At 35.0% G+C, this 22,210-nt stretch overlaps 1 protein-coding gene across 2 annotated transcripts; it reads left to right on the plus strand.

Annotated features, from left to right (window-relative positions):
* Positions 1-411: 411 nt before the first annotated feature.
* On the plus strand, positions 412-22,038 carry LOC109040010 (uncharacterized). Of its 2 annotated transcripts, none has more exons than XM_019055759.2 (7): positions 412-641; positions 3,742-3,840; positions 5,080-5,196; positions 5,757-5,909; positions 6,901-7,070; positions 8,232-8,414; positions 9,393-22,038. In XM_019055759.2, exons 3-7 carry the CDS (start codon positions 5,088-5,090, stop codon positions 12,495-12,497), a joined length of 3,720 nt encoding a protein of 1,239 aa, XP_018911304.2. In that variant the 5' UTR covers positions 412-641; positions 3,742-3,840; positions 5,080-5,087; the 3' UTR covers positions 12,498-22,038. The 2 variants fall into 2 exon arrangements, with proteins under 2 accessions (XP_018911304.2, XP_018911305.2); XM_019055760.2 differs by lacking the exon at positions 412-641 and adding an exon at positions 650-867.
* Positions 22,039-22,210: the final 172 nt, after the last annotated feature.

Below are 22,210 nucleotides of genomic sequence, written 5' to 3' on the forward strand. Positions count from 1 at the left end.
TATCATACTAATACTATGCTGATATCATACTAAAATACTGTGCGTATATCATCCCGCAAGGTACTCTACCCGCAAGTCTCAACTTCTCATCTTGAATTGAAAAGTACCGCCCATTGCCGCGTTTTTAGCACCATCCCTGTACAGACACGCGCGAATAATCCAAAGCCTGAGATACAACATAGAGCCTCTGCTCAAACCTAAAAGACTTCGCTGAGTATCTTGCAGTGTATTACTTCTTTTACGGTATTAAAAAGCACAAATGGAAGCTTGATGAAAATGAAATGCAGATTTTATTAAACCTTTTCCCGTTGATCGGAGAGTAGCAGTTTCGAGGTTGTAGCCAGAGAGCGCTAGTGACGACACTCTCACTAAACAGGATGAAGTTGATTGAATATACATACAATGCAATAAAAAAGCCTCCTTTTCCATGGTCAGTGTAGTTCTTGTCCATGTTCTTGTTCATGTGATCTTGCTTTTACTACGTTCTGTTTACAAATTAAATTTCTTTCAAATTTATCAAAACTATTAATTGAAAGACTCGTCGCTGTGTCGCAATGATACTGTCCGCGGAATTAATTACCTGTGGTCAATATATAAATTGCAAACAGTGGTCCCTTCCTGCAAGTGTTTGCTTGAATTAGGTCAGTATTTCAAGTCAGGCCCTTCAGGGTTATTCAATATGGCTGTCTATTTCACTCAAATTTTAGTGGCATTTAATATTCGATAATGAGTTTAAATTGTTGATTTTAGTCATCTCTTCACATTTTCGAACGTCTTGCACTCGTGGGAATTATCATCGCGCCTTGTTAAGCGTTTTCGCGCAGCTTTAGTGAAGTGCTTTTTCTAGCTATCTAGGCAGCAATACCAGTTAGTTTGTTTCACTTCAGTTTTTGTTTTAGTACTTATTTTCGTATGAGGAAGTGTTTTTGTTTCTACTTCAGCCAATGATTAACTCATTCTCTCTACCACTCTCGTAAATTTCAACCATTGCACTTTTTGAGATGTTTTAATAATCCTTTTCAATCGTTGAGTGCACCACAAGTTCCGATTATTAATTGGGGCACGAGGACAAGTTTCTGAAGATATTCTTTTTAGAAAGTAGAAGATACCTTCAAAACGTATAATTTCAATAAGCTGATGAGACCAAATTCTTAATATTGTGATTAACCTGCAGCAAAGTTTACTGCATGCCTTGGAATACAACTGAAACGTCTTGACAGAACGCTCAGTGGTTCGTAAGTGATGACTGGAAACGAACACAACAGAACCCATCTTAAAATAGGAAATGAACACTTCCCTGAAGGAAGTCCGACTGATCATTCAAAATGGGTAGCTTGATTCTGGAAGTTCAAACATTTTCAGATGAATAACGATAGTTTTACTCCCTATTGCATTCCCACAAGTATTGTTACTCAAATGAGAAGAATATGAACTTGAAACTGAAGTATTATTGTAACTTTGTAACTCCATCAGAGATGACGCTTGAAAAATGTCATTTCCTTAATTTTCATTTTCAAAATTTTTACCCTGATTAATTATGAACAGTAAAAAGGCACTGATAATAGTCAAATCAATTTATGCGACCAGGAAGACTTATTGGTCCAAAACATTGAAAATACATTTCTTGTTCATGGTGTCCTATTGCTTCTCCTACTTTATTCTTTTAAATGCAATATCTAAACCTTTTTCTCAGAGACATTGTGGGAATTTTGTGTAAGGACAAAGAATAATCACACCTGATTTTGTGCGTTATTGACGATCAGTTATCTGCTAAAAATGTCAAATGTAAAAATGAATCTGTGACAGCACAACCCAAGATAAGTGGTTATTTAGTTTCATCATCATTGAAAAATTTCAATTTAGGTATTGATGTGTTTGGTTATGACTACTCTCTTCATAGTCGATTTGATAACTGGTAGGCTTCACTCAAAATAAGGGTTCTGATAACAGGTTGATAGTTTTGTGCAATTTTCAGGGCAGCTTAGATATGTATACCAGCTTTTTCTTTTCCACTGAATCTAACAAGGCTGATTTGTTTAGACTTCGAACTACCTTTACCCCAGACTCAGAGAAATTCATAGAGTACACAGAGTCGTAATGCAAGTGGGTGAGCTGGCGCCACTTTTTAACATTTTTCAGGTCCCGAATTCCGAGACTCCTGTGTGACGCCAGGTCACTTTTTCGATACATGACTGGTTGTTTGCAATACACGGGTACCCGGCCATCCAATGTAAACAAAGAAGATAAGAATCACCACGTATTCCTCACCGCCATTTTGGATTGAACATGTATTGAAAAAGTGACCCAAACTCGGCTCACTTTGGGCTCAGAACTCGTCGAGCAGAACATGGCGCCAGCTCTCCCATTTACAATACGACTCTTTGTACTCTATGGAGAAATTAGATAGGATAGTCTTATGTGTTCTCCTTATGACCTTACTTGAAGGCACAGGTGAAAAACAGTGTCAGCGAGTCAGCACTCTTCCAAATATTTTATTTTTGTATTTAGCATGTGCACTTGTAGTTTTGCCTCACAAAATTTTTAGACTGTATCTTGAATTTCTTAGTAAGCTATGAAATGTTTATTATTAGAAGGTGGCCTTACTCTAACATAAATCGTAAATTTTACAAGTAATTTCCTCAAATTGCCGTTTTGCCACTTACGCTGTTTTTTCACCAAAACTCTCTCAATGAGTAAAAAGCCTTTAATTTCAAGATTTTGGAAGACTTCAACAAAAATTTTGTGAGGTTCTGATCCAAGCGATCACCTAAATCTTACTTTACTCAGTGTTGAACAATCACAATCTATAAAGTTTTTTCTTGATAAGAAACTTGTCCTAAGTACATCATTCATCAATTTTCTAACTTTTCCCCTTTCCTATCTTGTTTGGGCATCTAAAATATGTCATGATATGAATTGGAAGAACAATTAAAATATCCACAGTGGGTGTCTGTAAAAATTCTGATATGACCTCTGAAAGCTCACTTCGGTTTAACGTAAAGCGCCTTAGGTGGTTGTCTTGGGATTTAGATGTGTTTAGATTGGTCATCAACATGTTCATTCACCAGGTCTAAATTGCGGGCAAATCTGGAGTTTCATGCTTTTAAAAACCCATCGCTTTAGACGAGAGAGTCATTTAAAACGAAGCAAAGATGAAACGAATTACAAAGTTTAAGGAAATAAAAACAGAATTATACCTTTAAAATTATTATCGCATTCTGTAAGGCAAGATTCCTGTAGCAAATGAGATAATTTTTTCAAGGAACTGTCCTGTATATTTCTGTGAGTATATAATTGCTATGTTGTAGAAGATTTCTTCTTGCATGCAAGAGAAAGCGTCCTGGTACTTTTCTTCTTTAATGAAACAGAAGGTTCACCCAGATTTTTGACTGGCTCAACAAGATGTTTAGATTGCTGATTCAACTAGAAGTGGATCTCAGGATGAATTATAGTTCAGTCGACACTAAATAACTTAACGCACTTTTAGACTGCAGCAGAAGATTGTCTGATGTTAGTTTAGCATGGAAAGTAAATGCAAGAATCTAAATATCGGTTCTTTTATGGCAGTTTGAAAGTCCTTAAACTTATTTGGTATGGACTCAAACATTTGTATAGCACTGAAATGCTGCTTACTTTTAGTCTCACAATATAGATCTCTCGTGTTCGCTGAGTGACACCAATTTATTTTTTCAAGACCCCGGAAATAAGTCAATTCATTGCTTGATTGTTTCCTTTTTTCAGTGGTTTCTGTAATCCATGATAAGCACCAACACAAGCAGAGCTGTAAATTAGATCTTCCTAAATGAAGGCATCCCTTTTAAAGGAATCTGCACAAAACAGGTAATGACAAGATACATAATACTATGATTCTCTTTTTTTCAATATGTTTTTATCCCATTCTTTTTCAAAACTGAGTTTTCTTGAATTTAACAAAGTGTTGAAATGGTGCTGGGTCCACACCATTTCGCCAGGAAAACAAAGCCAAAAAGTTAAACAATTTCAATTTCAAACAAACCTAAAACGTTATAGATCTCTTGGTGTGACCTCAACTTAATATTCCAATGCTAGCTGCCCGAGCTGAACACTATCCCCCCTCAGTTTTGCACTGTTACTTACTAGAGCTCAAAAACTTTTACTTCTAATTGAAATTTTAGAACATTTTGGCTTTGTTTTCCCCGCGAAATGGTGTGGACCCAGCACTATTTAACCACCTTGTTACTGACAGTTAAGGCCATTTCTTATCGTTTTTTTCTTAAATTTAACTAAGGGTCTTATTCATAGTTGTTCTTTAAACAGCTCTATTCCTTTAGAAGTCTCACATAGTTTATGTTGTGATTAAGGGAGGTTCAAGAAGATCCTTAACATAACATCATTAAAAGACAATTTTTGCAGACCTCAAATAAAATTCAACAATGAAACTCTAGACACTGGTTTTTAAAAGGGATTACAGTGATCTACTACTTTAAATAATACAAAATACTAGAAAAAAGAAATTGTGAGTTTTGTAAATCTTGAGGTAGGTTCGTACCTACCTTAAAAGTTGTTTGAATCATAGAACTTTTTCTTAAGTTTTTGTACGTTTTGCAGGGACAAATCATTGTAATCCCTTGCAAGGATCCATTTCCAAAGTTTTACGGCTGAATTTTACTCGACCTCAGCAAAAATTGTTTTTTTTATGATGCTATGTTAAGGATCTCCTTAAATCTTCCTTAATTACAATTTGAACCATATCGGGCTCCCTATGGAAAAATTACTATGAGAACGAGTATGTTCTTGAATTTAGGAGCATTTCCGCAATTTTATGCTCCAGAATTTACTTTTATCTACTGAAACCTCTTATGAAAGTCCCCTGCTTTTAATTTTTCTCATTTATCACAGCCTAAGTGGATGTTCACTATCTATTTACAAACTTTCCTGTAAAGTAAAGTATCATAACGGCAATGAAAGAGAATAAATGTGTCGAAGCAGGTTCATTGTCACAATTTCGATTTAATTGTAAGCATATCTTACAAAAGCAATAATCATCTTTGCACCTTTGCACCTTTTTGGAGTCTATAATATTTTGTGATTTATCGACAGTTGGCAGGATGTTCCCGCAGAAGGTGGCTGTCCGGGAGATGAACCCACACCTTATATGCACCCTTTGTGGAGGATATTTTATTGATGCCACAACCATAATCGAGTGTCTTCACTCCTGTAAGTTGTTTATTCCATTTCTATCAAAAGATTCATCAAACTGGAACTTCAGTTCAAATCGGATTTCTCATTTCGCAATCGCAAGTTTTTCCATTCCGTGATTTAAAAAAGATTAAGATTTTGTCAGAAATATAGGTACTTCATAGCTAAAGAACCAGGGTTCTGTTAGGTGCTTGCACCCATTGTTTCCTCAAATAGTGTTCCCAGCCATTCCTTAACAGGAATCAGAATTCAAGTGAGTGTTCAAACTGAAACTAAAAATATGTTTCTGAAATGTTTTGTTGAGATACCAGATAATAATTTCTGGAGCAACAGATTTATCGAATCCTGTATCTGCCTACTAGTGGATTACTATATAGAGTACATAGTTAAGTATCACAATATATATTTTCTTGTATAAATTTTTCGCAGAATACAATGGATGCATCAAAACTTTCCAATTTCAACTTATGAGGAAAAAAATACCATTTTTTATAGACGTTAATTTACACTTCCTGCAGATTGTGCATGCTAATGGCATTAATAATCTCTGGTGAGCTAATGGAATTATTTTCTTTCAGTTTGCAAAAGTTGCATTGTTAAACATCTGGAGACAAGTAAATATTGTCCTATCTGTGATGTCCAAGTCCACAAAACTCGGCCACTCGAAAACATCCGCCCTGATCATATTCTCCAAGAGATTGTGTACAAACTGGTGCCGGGGCTTTATCAAAGTAAGTTTCTCTTTTCTTTTGCTTCAGCAGTTAAGCTGCCAACGTACTAACTAACTTTAAAATGAAAGGGTGAAGGAGCTGGAAAAGTTAGTGTAAAAGAAAGGGAAAAGGGTTAATATCGCCTCTTGAAGATGTGAAGAAGGTTTCTGATGAATGAACACTATGAATGAGCAAGAAGTAATCAGGTCAACACCAAGTTTCTGAGTTTTATTTAACATTGATACTATCCTTCAAAGATCTCTATAGGCGAATAGATTCACCATGATAGTGCACAACATAGTTTCCTTGGACTGAATTTTCTATGTGATATATGTGAAAGAATCAGTGTAAAGGTGTGCATCTCCGATCAATGAATAAACATGTTCAACTATGATTGATGAATTAATGTTTGGATTTGGATCTTGGTGGAAGAAATTGTGTTATGCATTAAATCGGTAGGTTACATTAGCCACTGTTTTCCAAGGGCGCTATCTCTGTCAACATTGGCTGCAGAACATTGGCTTAATACGTATGAATTTCTTTCTTCCTCTAACTAAGTACTGTATTTCTAATTCAAACTCAATTAGCTTTTCTACTCCATCACTAAATTGGAAGATTTCTTTCAAGCTCTAGAATTCATTGGAAATCGCAATTTATCATCTTCAACCTCTCAGGAAAAGTCTGTTTTTGATACTTGTCAACGTAAACTTCAACCACCCTCATTCAGGTTTTTCCTGAGATATGCAGAGGATTGGAGCCAGATTGAGTGCCATTTCATGGTTCGTTATTAATTGAAAAATTTTCAATTCAATGGAGTATCTTCCATCATAAGGAAGTCAGCTATGCGCTTAAATTACGCTATCACGATAAGGGTGCCATATCATAAGATTCCAAGTCGAAGCAAATGGCATTTTCGGAAAGTAATACCCTTGAAGTATGAAAGTATTTTACTGGTCTGTATATAAAAACATATCTTGTTCACTAAAATATTTACTTCTTAAATTTTTTGCAGATGAAATGCGTTGTCGGCGTGAATTTTATCGGAAGAATGGAGAGAATGTTCCAGCCAGTCATGAAGCAAAGGGAGAAATATCAGACGAATGCAGCATATTTTTCCCTGAAGAAAGCATTATGTTATCCTTGGAGTACAACAATGATGGTAACCCATCAAATTCGCATGAGGTAAGTCTGCTACTTCTAAGAAACTTAAATTTTAGTGCATAATGAGACAATATTTCTAGTATAGCCTGAGAACTTCTTGAAACTAAAGACAAAAAAAGGAGTAACTGAGGCGAAGACCTAAAACAATAAAACATTTTGGAATGTTTGGTGTGTCGCGTACTGAAATTCTGTTTGAATAAGGCTCTACGTATGTATCTGTCCCCAAGGAGGATCACATTTGCGTGTATTCTTCCAACCTAATTCTGTCAGTAATACCTTTTATGGGCAAGGTACATTACCTCTCAAGATGTTCAGGATAGTTGATTTGGTTTGCATCAGGAGGTTTTCAAAAATTGTTCATCTACATAATTCCTTTTTGGAAGTAAAGAACCATTATTCTAACTAGAAAACTTCGCTAAAATCTCGCTTTGCTTTCAAATTATGGCAGAATTTAAAAGGATGAAGTAGAGCTGCATTCCAGCAGTCAATTTCTTAAAAATCTTTCGAATTCTTGCAATTTAAGCCAAATAAAACTGAACATGAAAATTCACTGTCCAGTGTGACAATCTGAATCTAATATTTTTCATTCAGTTTAATCCAGCTGTCATCTAGGTTTTCAAACTGAATTTTTTTGAAAGTAGACAGCTGAAAAGAGCTTCTACTCTGTGTTATCTCTTATCCCGCCAAAAGTTAAATTTGAATATATACGAACTTTAATGTTTCGATTTTCGTTCAGTTCTGCTAGGGAACAGCAGTAACTCAATAACTCTCCCCACTCATTTACTTTGACTGGTATTGAAGACCTGTTTGTGTAATCATTGCTGTACCAGGCTTGAATGGAAAGTTAACAAAATAAACAATTAGTGTGTTTCCAAACAAAAAGTCATTCAAAGTCAATTCATATAATCCATCGTCCTCAAAAGATGCTAGTCAGCTCTGTGCCCATCTTCCAAGTGGTAACATTTTCTCTTGCGGTTTTGCAATTCAACAATTTTTAGCCAGTCTCTTTCCAATCATCCTTTTGACGTCTTCAAACCTTCTTATTCTCCTAACACAAAGCCATTTAACAAGACCTTGCTCCTTGCTTACTAACTGCAGCTTGTTTTTGTGTATTGCATGCTTGTATTTCAAATGCTTGTGTATTATGCATGTTTAATCAATAGCCTTCTTTACCTGTTCCAGTCTTCCTGTGGAAAGAGGTACTTGCAATGTCCTGCTGCAGTCACTATATTACACCTTCAAAAGTTGATCCGTTCAAAATTTGGACTGACTCAAAACTGCAAGGTCAATTTCTTCTCCAAAGATGAACTGCTTCCTGAGTTCTTATCGCTGCTAGATATTGCATATATCTTTCAATGGAGGAGGGTAAGAATTTCCTGAAAAGTTTTTGTAAAAACGTGTTACAATCAGTTCTGACATGAAAAAGAAAAGAATCATCGGACACTTTGATGTTGATTTTTACATTTTATTACGTCCTAAATGTGAATATTTTAAAAAATAGACTAAATATGCTGCAGTGATGAAGATGTTGAAAGATGCAGGCATACTGCCATTGTATCAGAGCTTGTGACCTTTAAATCTTCACTACTCTTATTCCCTTGTGAAGTATTCCTGTGGACTGTTGTATCCATATCTCAATTTTGTTTTTACCACTGCTAAGGACCATTTACTTGTCTATAGTTATAAATTTAAAATTCTGCCCACCATCTTCGGTGAGCTAATTTTTTCTCTCCAGAAAAATGGATATCTACAATCGAAAAAGGAGCTCATCTTCCAAAAATTCAAATTTTAGTTTCTGGGACCACTGCATAGAGTAAGAAAACCAACGTGCTGATTATTGGAGCTGTGTCAGCACGGCAAGACAAGACATAACCTTATCTTAACCTTGCAATATATGGCATTTCAATGTCTCATCAGGCTCCTTTAAACTTTCAATAATCAGGCCTCTGGGAATTGGCGCAAGTGTGATCCTGAAAGTTCAAAAACTGAGGAGGATATGACATCTCAGGACAAAAATTATTAATTTGGGGTTAAATTTTTTGGGTAAAATTTCAGGTTGAATTTCTTCCTTACAGGAAGTAAGGAATTCTGCCATGCATAGCTAGTGCCCTTTGTCTCAAGAAAATAAAAATCAAACCGCATGTAACTTGTTCCAATGGCTTCTAAGGAGCACTTCCTACTGAGAACTCAAAATTGCCTTTTTCAAAATTTTTCTCAGAATTTTACACCTCATGAAAAGTTTTCTCCTAAAAACTAAGGTCCCTTTTCACTGTCTTATATAAACAAATGTCCATTTGGTACTATTTTTAGTGATGTTTATGGTGTCATTTATTTCTTTTCCAGAAAACTCCGTTGCACCTCTCTTATCAAATACTGGAGGTCAAGAGTCAAATTATCAAACCAGATCCAGAAGTAAAGGAAGAATCTGCTCCTGCAAGTGAAAATGTGATCCCATCGGAAACGGATAAAATAACAAGCTTAGAAGTCGCCCCAAAAGTAGGTAAGGTAGAGAAGGAAGGGAATGAAAAATGGCAAGAGGTACAATTGCAGATCAGCGAAAATGGTGTCATGAGCGCAGAAGCATCCTCAAAGTACGAATCGAAAGAAAAACCAACAGAAAAGGAGAAAAGCTCAAAACCAGAGGCCAAAACGGAAAACACAAAGCAAAAAGTTTTGACAAGTGAAGAACGCACCAAAGTGGATGGATCAAAATTAATTTGTAAAGAAAGTCAAAACACAGCTCCCAAACAGAAGCTGAAAAATGAGGTTCTGGATGTGAGAAACACTCCTGTAAAAACCACTTGTGAAGTCAGTGTTACTACTGTCAAAAGTACCGCTCACGGGGTTTCAAGTCCGAGAATGCCCCAAAAAGACACTATTGATAATTTGAAAGCTGAAGTTAGTATTAGTATCAGTAGAGACAATGTAACGAAAGTCTATGAAAATTCCAAAGCTAATGATAAGGTCTGCAAGCCAAGAGAGGTCCAGAAACCAGAATCGGAGGATCTTAAAGTGAGATCTAACGACAGCAATGTGAGACCCAATGATAGTAATGTGAAATCCGAGTCCATTTGGAAACCCACTCAGTCGGTTGACAAGTCAAAGAAAGTGTGTAAAGTAGAACCGAGTCTGATGGGGCTACCGTGTGGACTTTCTATCATTCAGAGACCGGCTATGAAAACATATCCGGGCTCAAAAGCAACAGCTGCTGGAAAAGAGCCAGTAGATGGTCTCAAAGCAATTGCAGGTCTTTCGAAAGAAGTTAGCATAAAGCCAATTGTTTCAATCTCAACCTCCTCAGCACCTCTTCTCAACAAAACGGATGTTTCTTCTTCTTTGAAAATCCCGTCCTCCGCTCCACCAATTGTTCCTCCAAGTTTAAGTAAAAAACCCACTCCGATAAGGTATAAAACCTTGAAGAGTCCGACGAAACCATGGAATCCGAGCATCCCTCGATCTGCGCTGCTCATGATGAAACATAATTCGGAAGATCCTAATCAGCTCAAAACTAACGTGAAGCCTCCTAAGTTTTTTAAAATGCGTAATGTACCCAGATATCTAGGTGCGCCTGCCTCAGGTGTGAAGCCTCTTTACCAGGCGGCTGAAACCAGCACGACAAACTGTGAGCCCCCAAATAAATTAGACATGAATGCTCATAAAAGTGGTAACAGTAGTGTTACTCTGATGAAGATTGATCCGAAAACGCTAAGCCCTATTGTTGTCTCTTCTGCGTGTTCGAGTCCTAGTCTGAGCCCCAATTCTACTGTGACGCATCCAAAAAAGTCACCTCTTCCTCCTCCTTATACCCCCGGTTCTCCCAAGCAGTCCCCAATGTCTAAATCTAAACCCATAATTAATAATAAAACTCCCGCTCATGGTACACCAATTCCAAGTCCTGCGCACTCTAGTAGTATGCTTTCACCCAATTCCTTCTTTAGCGCTGCAAATCCTTTAATGTATCCTGGTTTCCCTCATCCCTTTTCTCATCCAGATTCAGCCAACAGACTCTTAGCAAGCGCAGCAACTTCTCCCGATTTAATGCGTGCTATGTCCTCTCTCTGCTCCCCCGCGTTTCATCCATCACTCAGCATATTGTTCAACAGTCACCAAGTTGGATTCCCTAGTTTAAGTCCGCCCAGTAAACCGATGTCTAAAAACGTCCCTCCTAAACAGAGTCCTCCAGTTCCATCATCAGTCCCCCTCTCAATCTCGGTTTCTTCTCCCAATATCTATACCCCAACATTATCCAAGCCAAAGAAACCAATCATGGAACAAATGAGAACGCGCCCTAATCTAACAGTGGAAACGAGTAGGTACAATGTTGGTTGTGCAAACGGGTTCCTGCCATCACCCACTGAAAGACATTCTTCTCCCAAAGTTGTCGGTAAATCTGAATGTGATAAAAAAGTCTCAAAGAAACCAGAAAGTGTCGCTAAAAGCAAGCCAGATGTAAAGCCTGCCCCCGTGGATAAAAGTAAAGTTGAAAAAATGGAATTAGACTATGTTAATCCTTCTAAGAAGGAGGGGAAAAATACTCTAGATTGTGATATGCCTGTTAGCAGCAATAAAAGGTTAAAAAGAGATGATGCTCTTGAGTCAAATAACAATTTTAAAGAGGATATGAATGTAGCTTGCAGGAAACCAACTGACAACAAAAGTATACCTGCAGTGTCCAAAGGTAGTGATATTAAATCAGAATCGAACCCTGTAAGTCGACCAAATGATTTCAATTCAGTTAACCGACCGTTTGACCCTAGCTCAGTGAGTCGGCCAAAAGAATCCAATTTGGTTCATCAATCGAGTGAACCCAGTGTGGTTAATCAGTCCAAAGAATGTAGTTTTGTTAATCCTTCTAAAGAGTCCAATATTAATCGATCAGTTGAATCTTCATCGGGTCAGTCAACTGAACCCTCTGTTGCCAGTCGACCAAAGAGCTCTAGTTCAACTAATCAAACTAACGATACCAATTCGGTATGTCAAAAGAATGATTCTACAACTGTAAATGTCTCAACTGAATCCAGTCCGGTCACTCAGTTGAAAGAAGTCAAATCTGATAAAGAAAGAACTATAAATGAAAATAGGAATGACACAAAAGAAAAAAATAAAGAAAATGGGGATCGAAGTAAAATTGATAGTAGTAGTCTTAGTAATGGTAATAAAACTGAAATTGCTCCTGTGGAAGAAAATTCAACAGTAGCCAATAAAAGTTCAGTTGAAATAAAAGACAAAACTGTGATACCGAATGATAGCAATAAACTTAGTAGCCTGAAAGAAAACACCTCCATAAGCGAAAATTCTTCAAATTCTGAAAATTTTGCGGATCAAACCAATAACGTTTCTAAATCAGAAGTCAGTTTAAATACGGTGAACAATAATTGCAAAGCCCTTAGTGATACAAAAAAGATTGATTGCTTGACGGGTAATGACCCCGTCAATCAAGTTAATTGAGTGGAGCCCAACAGTCAAATGCCAGCTCAAAGACATCTTTCAAATAGACGGATATAGTGGCAGCATCAATCAGTGTTCCATGATTCGACATGAGGAAACAGTCTTTTTTGATACTGTTTCATTAGTGGCTCAATGTAATGTGGAAATATTGGTTAAAGTAATTCAATTGGTTTATGGATGGCGTTTTTCAAGACGAACAACGTCTATGAACACATCTATATAATCATATAATCCGTCTAAGGACATCAATAGCAACAGATATGTTGTTTTGGAAATAAGCTAAGAAAGTCGAATTCATTTTTGTAAATGCTGTCCAAGTGGTGTTCCTCCATGCCCTTTTCTCACTTCACCCTTTACAATTATAAGTGAATCCAAAGTGTCACAACCGAATCAATATCCCTTTACCTCTTGCTTAAATGTAATGAAAACAATTGGCACTTGCAAGACAAATGCATCATTGTGATGTTTCGGAATAGATATGGATTCTGTGTACCTCACTCTACTTTCAATCCGCAGTTTTTCCTAGTGTTTGCCGCCAATTGTTTGAAAAATAAGCTTTTTATAATGAATGTAAAGAGTTTTCATATCCCTCACAAAATAGTTTTTGAAAGTCAGAGCTAAAATTAAGCACTCTCTGGATGTTTTGAGACAGAATTACAAATCAGGTGTGTTGCGACAGTCACTAAAATGAAGATTTCTTTCTTATTTGAAGTATCCTCCAGATTTTTCAGTTCGCTGAATTGCTGTGATAGAATATTGATGGGCACAGTGCGAAACCACGTATCTCCATTGTGGTATTTCAAAATATCCCTGCCTATTTTATTTTTCCAAAGAGAAAGAAGCCAACTTGATTGCTTAAAATGTATACAGAATATTCTGCTAACTGAGAAGAAAAATGAAAGAAGTTTTTAAGAAATTACATTGGCTAATTTTTCAAAGAAAAAATAAAATAAGACAGGAAGTCTGCAGTGTCGCAAACGGATTTACGTGGTTTCGCACTTTGGCCATCGATACTTTGTTTGGAACCATGTGGTAGCTTCATTTTTTAATCAGCACGTCAAAATTGGTGGCTATTGACTTCACAAGGATTTCAATGATTTTAAATGAGTTTCCTTTATTGGCATATGAAAGAGTGATCTTCATTTTTCTCTTCGTTGCTTGTTTTGTTACCTGGTTTCGTTGACATAATTACTATCTGAGAGTTGTAAGCTTTGTGCTTATCTGATGGATCAAGGGGTTTCCTTGTGAGAGAATATATATTACTCAATGTTAATGTTGGTTCAGTTTGACTTTGTGGATCTCACTTTGTTTAATCAAGGGACCTTTTGGCAGGGTTAGAAACCAAGCATCACAATACTTTTCTTGCCATTAAACATGTAGATCACAGTGAACTCATGAATTCTCTGAATTATAACTCCCCGCTCCCCAAAATAGACAAAACTAAATTAATTAATTTCATCCTCTATGATGGAATAATCCCTTTATTGTGTCTTAAATCTTTCTTGACCAGGCTACAGACATTGTGCATCAGATGGGAAGGAAATTTTTGTAAAACCCAATATTTTCTAATAGGATCTGCTACATGATAAATTCTATCAATGACCAATTTTTACCTCAATTTTTTTTTTTTTTTTTTTTTTTTTTTTTTTTTTTTTTTTTTTTTGCTGGCGAGAATTCTAATTTCAATATGAACTAAGCTAATCTCTCTCTACAAGTTAATATGGAAATTATCGGTTTGTTCAAAGTTTTTAGCACCCTCAGTAACGAAAACGTCTTTTGATGCTTCGATTTCTTATCCTGTTGAGAGGTTTGTAATTACATTAGTCCCAGTGGATGTTTCTGTGGGTAAAGGAGTATGCTCTTTTGTATACTTGATGACTTTGTGGCTGATCGAATCCTTTTAAGTTTTAGGCATTAATTTTCCGCTTTTTTAAATTCTTTTTTAAGGGTAGGCTGTTAATAGTTTTTTCTCGTTTCTTTTCTGTTTGTAATTTTTTGTAAATAATTCTTCAATATGTACATATTTGTATGCTCATTTCTACACAAGATGATTGTGTAATCATGTAAAATTTTTAACATTATGGTTTGCTTGTTTGTTTCTAAATTTTTCCTGTAAAGTCTATTCAATATAATATTTCTATTCTCTTTGGAAGGAAGAGAAGTGTGTTGAGCCCAATTCAGCAGAGAGATATTAACTTTTGTTCCCTCTGATTTGAATTAATGATTTTTAAGCTCTTAAAATAGTGGGATTCCGACAAAAGGTGTGAAACTGCAAGAACTGCCTATCCAGTTGTCATGTCAAACATGAGCTATTTTATTAAAGACATCCAATTAGGCACATGCAAATCAAAGTAATCTGTTGTTGGTATATTTTACACTTTTGAACACAAGACATATTGTTAAGCATTTTAATTCCAACCATCTTTTTTCGTAACTTCTTAACCAAAATTTAAGAAAACACAAACAGAAAGCTCAATGATGCCTTGCAGGGTACACCCCCCCCTCCCCCATCAAAAATCTTCTCTTGAACATGTATTAAACAAATTAGAAATTTTTGTATGGGTTAATAGTTTTAGACTTTTGAACAAAAGTGAGAACTTTCAAAAATAGACAGAATTATTTATTGTTATTATTCTCATTATTTAGGGCAAATCATAATAACTCTGCTGCTGAATTTGATTCAATCATACCTTCAAGTTCATCCTAATATTCTTATTGGTCTAACATCCTATCAAGTGAAGGCCAATAAGTACATTTCATCCTCTTTCTGATATGTACTACGTGCGGAGCAAAATAAAATTACTAGTAAAGATGGTCAAGAATTACATTCTGTGGCACTGACTTTCAGTGACTTCCCTTTTATTGTAGCGTCAAAAAAAAACGCATAGTGCTCCTTTTCAATAACAGCTTTTCTGTTGCTTGAACAACAAACCGAACTTCTTGTTTCCCTAATATGAGTCATTAGAGGTTCTTTTTCTTTTACCTCTTGTAAGACAATGTCTTGTTAATTAAGTCATCACATAAAAATCTTCCCCTAAATCGCCCTTCTCTTCAATCCAGAACTTTTTTTACTATTATTTCTTACCGATGCATGAATATTTTTTATTAATAAGTTCTATCGTTCTGTTTCTTGCTTTTGTGGTTTGAGGATGAATCAGTTTGTTTTTTAAGGTTAAATGTCAAATTTTACCTGGTAACCTTCCTGTCTTTTAGAATTGCTCTGTAATTCGGAAAGGACAGTGAATTCTTTTAATTATGAAGTTCAACAACCAAGTGTTTTATATTGCATCTAATACACCCATTTCATTTGAGGGGTAGTTTAATAATTTCAACTCTATAAATGGAAACATTAATAGACAAAAAAATTATATTTGGTAAGGAAACTGTAATCTTCAGCCCTTTTGTGGTTCAGGTAGCTACCATATCGACCTAACAGTTCATTGATGTTTGTCTTCTCGAAGACATTCAAACTTTGACAAACTTATTCAGTCATTTTATCTGCAATGGAAATGACAGTTGAATCATCAGCCTGTTCAGTTGACAAAAGTCCCAAGACATTTTTTCTATCATCCTCTGAGTCTTTCATTTTCTTTTCTGAACAAAATTGCCTCTGCATGCATACGATAAAAAAAGCAAGCATGAAGATGTGGCAAATCAGTTTTATCTTGTGTATATTTTTCTTTTTTGCCCTTATGAGTGATAATAATTATGTAGCCTATCATTTTTATAAATTGTACCCTGTAAATGAATCCATCACAAATTTTATCCGTCTTTCGTCAATGAATTAGTTCACCTATATATGAAAGAGACCCTGAAATCAATGTGTGTTTCTTTCTTTTAATTGTACCTTTCAGTATATGTTATTTATACATTTTTCAGAAAAATCCCTCCTCTTAATTGTAAAGATTCTGTTTTTCCAAGCCAGAACAGATTTTTTTGTCATTTCCTGGTTGTTTAACATCTGATTCTTACAGCAGACTGGTCGTATGATTTTGCTCGCTCGTATTTGGTTGTCTATCGTCTCTGAATGATTGTTGAAAACCTCCAAGGTTTTGTTGAAGTTGTTCTAATTGTTCGTCAAATGAATACTGCGCTCATGCAAGTATTAATGGAGCATTAAAATATTGCACAATAGTGTACAGTGACCATCTGAGGTCAAGTGAAACCAACATCTCACAACAAAGCAAAGTAGCCCAACCCCTCAACTGTAAAAATATGTCGAAACTGTCTTTTCCTGTCAGCCTCAGATTCTGGTCTAAGACATAATATTGGAGGATAGTTTAATCTTTGATGGAAAATTTTGCACAGTGAAATTTCGCTAGGTCGAAGATACAAGGGACAGAGAAAAATTTCGTCTTAGTCAGCGTTTCATCTCATAAAAGCTTAGCCCTCAACCTAAAATAAGCTCAAAAATTCGAGTTGAGCAATTTTAAGTTACTTATTGTGAGTGATATTTACAGTAAATTTCCAGAACCTTTCAAGGATCAGTCATAAATTTTATATTTTTATAGTGAATTTTAAATTTAATCTCTTCTTTTTCGAAAAACCATCAAGTCTATCAACAGTCACCAATTTTGAATCTCTTTCTTACATACTTCCCGTAAATATACGTGCGCATTATCATACATTTATTTTTGAAATGTTTCTTTCTTTTTAAGATGGCTCCTTTTTCTTGATTTTTCATGTATAAAATCTAATTTTTGTTTAGTTTTCCGAAAATGTTTCTTCAACTCCAAAAAAGTAACAAAATTGGTCCTAATCGTAGGTCTTTTTTTACATTGCGCCTTCTAACGGTGGCAGGGGACCAAAAGAATTTTCGACTGAAGCAGGATTTTGTCCTAACCGTAGTTCGACTTAGTGAGATTTCCCTGTACCTCTTGTTGTTTATGATTTTTATGTTTTCCATTTTCATTGGAAGCTGTGGGTTTTACAATTTATCAGGAGTTTTTCACCAAATGAATCGTGAACATGGAGGGAAAGATTATTTTAATTCATGTTATTAGACTGAGTGCGACAAAATTTGTCTGCAAGCCCATATATTGGGATACAGTTGCCTTGGTTTGAAGAAATTGAAGTTTCAATGTTATATTTTTTTGCACTGTATCTTTGGTTGGTACTTATCAGATGCATTAAAAGTTTGATACTCTCTTTTTAAGTTATTATTGTTATTGTAATTTTATGTTAATTATTATTTTTCACCTCTTTTTTAGATTATTCTTAAGGTTTTAAATATTACTTTTGAACAATCAGCCATGAGATGTTGTTAATGATTCATCGAAAGGCATGAAAGGTGAGGGCTGAGGGCATTCATTAATTTTCTCTAATTAAAGTTTTTAAACAGCTGACAAAGAATAGATTTAGTAGAAGGATTAGATCTATTCGTATATCATTTGTTTTTAATTATTCTGTTCAAAGTTGACATAAAGATTAATTGTTGTTATCTCATACTTCTCCCCAACAAGTAAAATGCAGTTTTTATTTGCATTTAAAGGAATGATGTTAACCCCCCCCCCTTTTTTTTCCCCCAAATCATCTTCAGGAAAGGAAGAAAAAATGTGAATCAAGATATAATTTCATAGAGCCTGGTCAAGAACTCTGCTCATCTTAAGGCCAAGAATCCAGTCAGTTCGTCTTGGATTTTGTTTCCTATTTTCTTCTTTTAAATTCTAGTCAAATTTCTCTGTGCATAATCTTAAAATTTAATAGGCCCGACCAAAAAACTTTGGCAGTAATTAAATTGAAAACTGTATATTGCGCCTTAAGACAAAGTATGATTTAAAGCGCTCTGCAGCTTGTTTTCTCTTCAGAATTTTGCAAGGTAAACGAATCACACATTAGGAAGTCAGGAAATTAACTCCTGAACAAAATATAAGTTTCGGCTTAATTACTTTTCACAGTGCTGGCTATTCCGAAACCATAGATAGATTCTCAAAGTGATACTACCAAAATGTTGCACCTTAACAACTTAGGGAAGAAAAATGTAAGCTTTCACAGTTGAAATTGGTCCAAGAATACACATGATGTCATTTGCATAATTTAACTTATATTTGATCCATGTTAAAAATTGTTGTTAAAATCTTGTCTGGAGTTAATTTCCGAACTTCCCTTCGGATCAATCGTTTTCTAAGTAAGATTTTTAGGTAGAACCTTGTCAGTGGCCCTCCGTGATGACATCACTGTCAATGATTTGTAGTTAAACACCTTGAATTGTCACAATGGAAATAATGTAGTGGAACCTCTTTTGTAAAAACAAACCTACCGCAGTGACCTAGGTATAGCTTTTGTTGAGAGAAAATTCTCATCATTTATAATTTGTTCTGTTAGGTCCAAACAAATTCAATCTTCTTTAACTTTTGAATCAACAATACAACCTTCTCTGGGTAGGTATATTCACGCTTATTGAGCTATAAATTGATGAAATAGAAAATAGGGACTTATAAAAGGAAAAAAAGATAGGGCAGCAATCGTGAATACTGCATGAAAGGGAACAGCCCTTGAAATAATTAGAAAACCTGTGATGAAAAGTTTTAAATTGAGTTCTCGTTTTTTTTATCTGATTATTTATTTATATGAATAAGTCATATATTTTTCCTCTGTAGTCAGCAAATTTGTTCTGATGCCCCAATTTAAAGTCGTCATAATATACTTTACAAGCAATAACTTCCATTAAAATTTCATGAGGTTGGAAAGGTGTCTGTGACAGTTGCAAGTTTTTGTAGGATACATTGTAGAAGATGTTCTCCTGTTTTTCAGCTGAATCATATGTTGTCATTGCGAAGATTTCTTTGGTTTTGCCATCAATTTCTGCCTGTGATTAAGACATAATTGCCCCTCTCAATAATTGAAAACCATGACATTAGATCCGTTACAAGTAGTAAACGAAGAAGAAAAATACTGCTAGCAAAACTGGAAAAAAACCTGCTGCAAGTTGATACCTATCGGAGAAGGTATTAATCTTTTAGTCAAGTAAAAACAAGAAAACATTGATCCAATTACTGAAAATGAAAAATCACAAATATACGCTTTTACCTGTTTTAACCATTGATATAGCCAGTTACTTTTAACAGCTTTGTTCTTTTGTTCAAATCTTTTATTTTTGTGTCGTTGCATCTATTTTTTTAACCGTAATTATATCTTACAACAATTTAATGTGTACCTACAATCATGTTGTCAGACCCCCTTTCTCGATATCTTGTTTTCAAGGTTTATTTTATGTAATAGAAAATTTTGCTTGGACACCTCTAACACCAAAAACTTTATTCTCCAAGATTATTGTATTCCAAGTTTTCAAAAGTGGATGCAAGGCTTCCTCTAGATTTTACCGTTTAGTGTTCTTTATTTTCGATCAGAAACTTGTCTCATTATTCAATTATTCTCATTAATGCAAAGTATCGAGAAGTTTCCCCCACTAAAATTGAAATAACTTTATCCTGCTTCAATAACTGGTAAAATTTACTCAGTTTTTGCCTTTGTTTCCTGTCATTCAGATGAGAAAAAACCGGATTGTATCTAAAATATCGTTGGCTTAAGTGCAAAACCATGTATCTCCATTACTGTGTTTCAAAATGTCTTCTCCTATTTTATTTTTTCGAAGAGAAATAAGCCAACTTTACAGAGAAGAAAAATCAAGACAGTTTCTAAGAAAATTACCTACTAGTTTTTCAAAGAAAAAATACAGTATAACATTCTTTGCTTTGCTTTTTAGCTATTGATATCCAATATCTTCGATGAACTAGGCGTATTGCTCCTTACTCACACGGAAAGTCAAATTTCGATGAGTGAACAAAAACATGAAAAATTAGTTTTTAGGTTACCTTGTCTTTAAAATTATGTTTGACTTCGTAATGGAGAATATTTTTTAGATCTCTAGGTGGTTTTTAAAGACTACTGTTCTTTAATTGGGCTTTTACCTTCAAGCTCACTTTCTTTTTATGAAAAAATCATCCCCCATCAATTCCTTACACACATTCTTAAACAGTTATTTTCGATTTTAAATCTTACATGAAGGTTTTATTTGTTGATAAGATTTTATGGTTGAGTTCTGGTAATTTATCATGAATATTTGATTGATGCTTAGACAAGTCAGTTATTTTATAATCGTTCAGAGTTCAGACTCAACTTGAATGTCATTCACTCAGCAGCAGGGATTTATCTACGAAAGCACTTTTGGAAAAACGTATTCTTACCATAATGTCATGATGGAATATTCGCTGTTTTTGAAAACTTGTAAGATAGATCCTTTCTGCCGAACAAAATCAACTCTATAAAGCCACAGTGCTCATAGACAGTACCACCAGAAAACAGATTGTTGTTAGTGATCAACACATCAAGTGTAATTTACACTGTTATCTGATAGGCCGAAGAATTTTAAGTGTATTTTCTACACTATTTTTCATATTTATTTTTCTAAAGTATCTTGATGCAAATGTTTGCACAGGTGCAACTTCACAAGTTTCCCTAATGTGGGATTATCAATTTTAGTTACATCGGAAGAGTCATTTTATTTTGTAAATCTAAATTAATAACGATTTTATTTTAAAACTTAAGACTTGTAGGTACGTGGTCCAGTTGGTCCACATCAATCATCAAACAAAAATTTATTTGGAATTTTAAGATTAAGAGGTAGTCTGCCAGTTTTCGTGTTATACCCTTGCGTACATTAATATGGTATACACTTTCTGGATTAACCGATGATTTATGGAAAGAGCCGTGTTGGATATGGAAGAAGTCTCAAAATTGAAACCACCAATAAAAGAGTAATTACATGCCATTTCAAGCTCTGTTTGTAACCGGAAAGCACAAGCTTGGCCACTTTTCTATTGTACCTGTAAAAATAACGGTCATTTTTTTGGGACAAAAACACTACAAGCCACTTGTGTAATTTTTGATTGAGAAAATAGTGTTCAGCATGATGGCTAACTTCTTTACGAGCAAAAACTCAATTTTGAATAGGTAAGATAACTGAATTGTCAGATGATCTGAGTATAACTGTATGCGGATTCAGAGTTTGGTCTTTGAGATGCCAAGAAAACGTTCATTCAAATAATAAACAGTCATGCAGACTTCGTGATTTTGTTTGCTCCTAAATTTTTTTTATTCGTCGAGTGAAAAGTAAGTTGCGTATTCTCGGCGATATTGTGATGTTCATGGTTTGATTCTGCTGAACTGCACCCAATTTATTTTCCTCCGTCAATCTCCTTAGTGATACCATATTTGAGATAAAATCCTATTGAAGTGACAGGCATTGACAGTGTAATTTGATTTTAATGCTTGTTAAATCACCCTTATTTTATTGCACTTCATTCCTTTCCAGCAATATGTTTGCATCCCTCGTTCAGTGTCTCTCACCGTTAATGCCTTATTTTATATGAGTAATCATTTTATTTTCCTGTATTTAACTGTAATCTATTGTATCATACGGTATTGTTATCATGTTTGTTAGAGATTATTTTAATATGGAGGTAACTATTATAACAGTTGGGTTGCTGTTGGAGCAACTTAGTGTAAACTCATTTAACAATAAAGTACAATTCTTTTTCCATTTCGTCATGTTTCTATTGTTGATACCTAATTTAGACACTATCTACCAAGAGTAGTGATATGCGTGTCAATTCAGATGTGTTGAAATATTTCAAAAACATTATGTCAACAGCTAAAGTGCGAAACTCTTGTATCTCAAATAAGGTGCTTTAAAATCACTGCTACTTTTTTTC

The sequence above is a fragment of the Bemisia tabaci genome, chromosome 2 (genome assembly GCF_918797505.1).
Source record: "Bemisia tabaci chromosome 2, PGI_BMITA_v3".
In the NCBI taxonomy this organism is placed as follows: Eukaryota; Metazoa; Arthropoda; class Insecta; order Hemiptera; family Aleyrodidae; genus Bemisia; species Bemisia tabaci.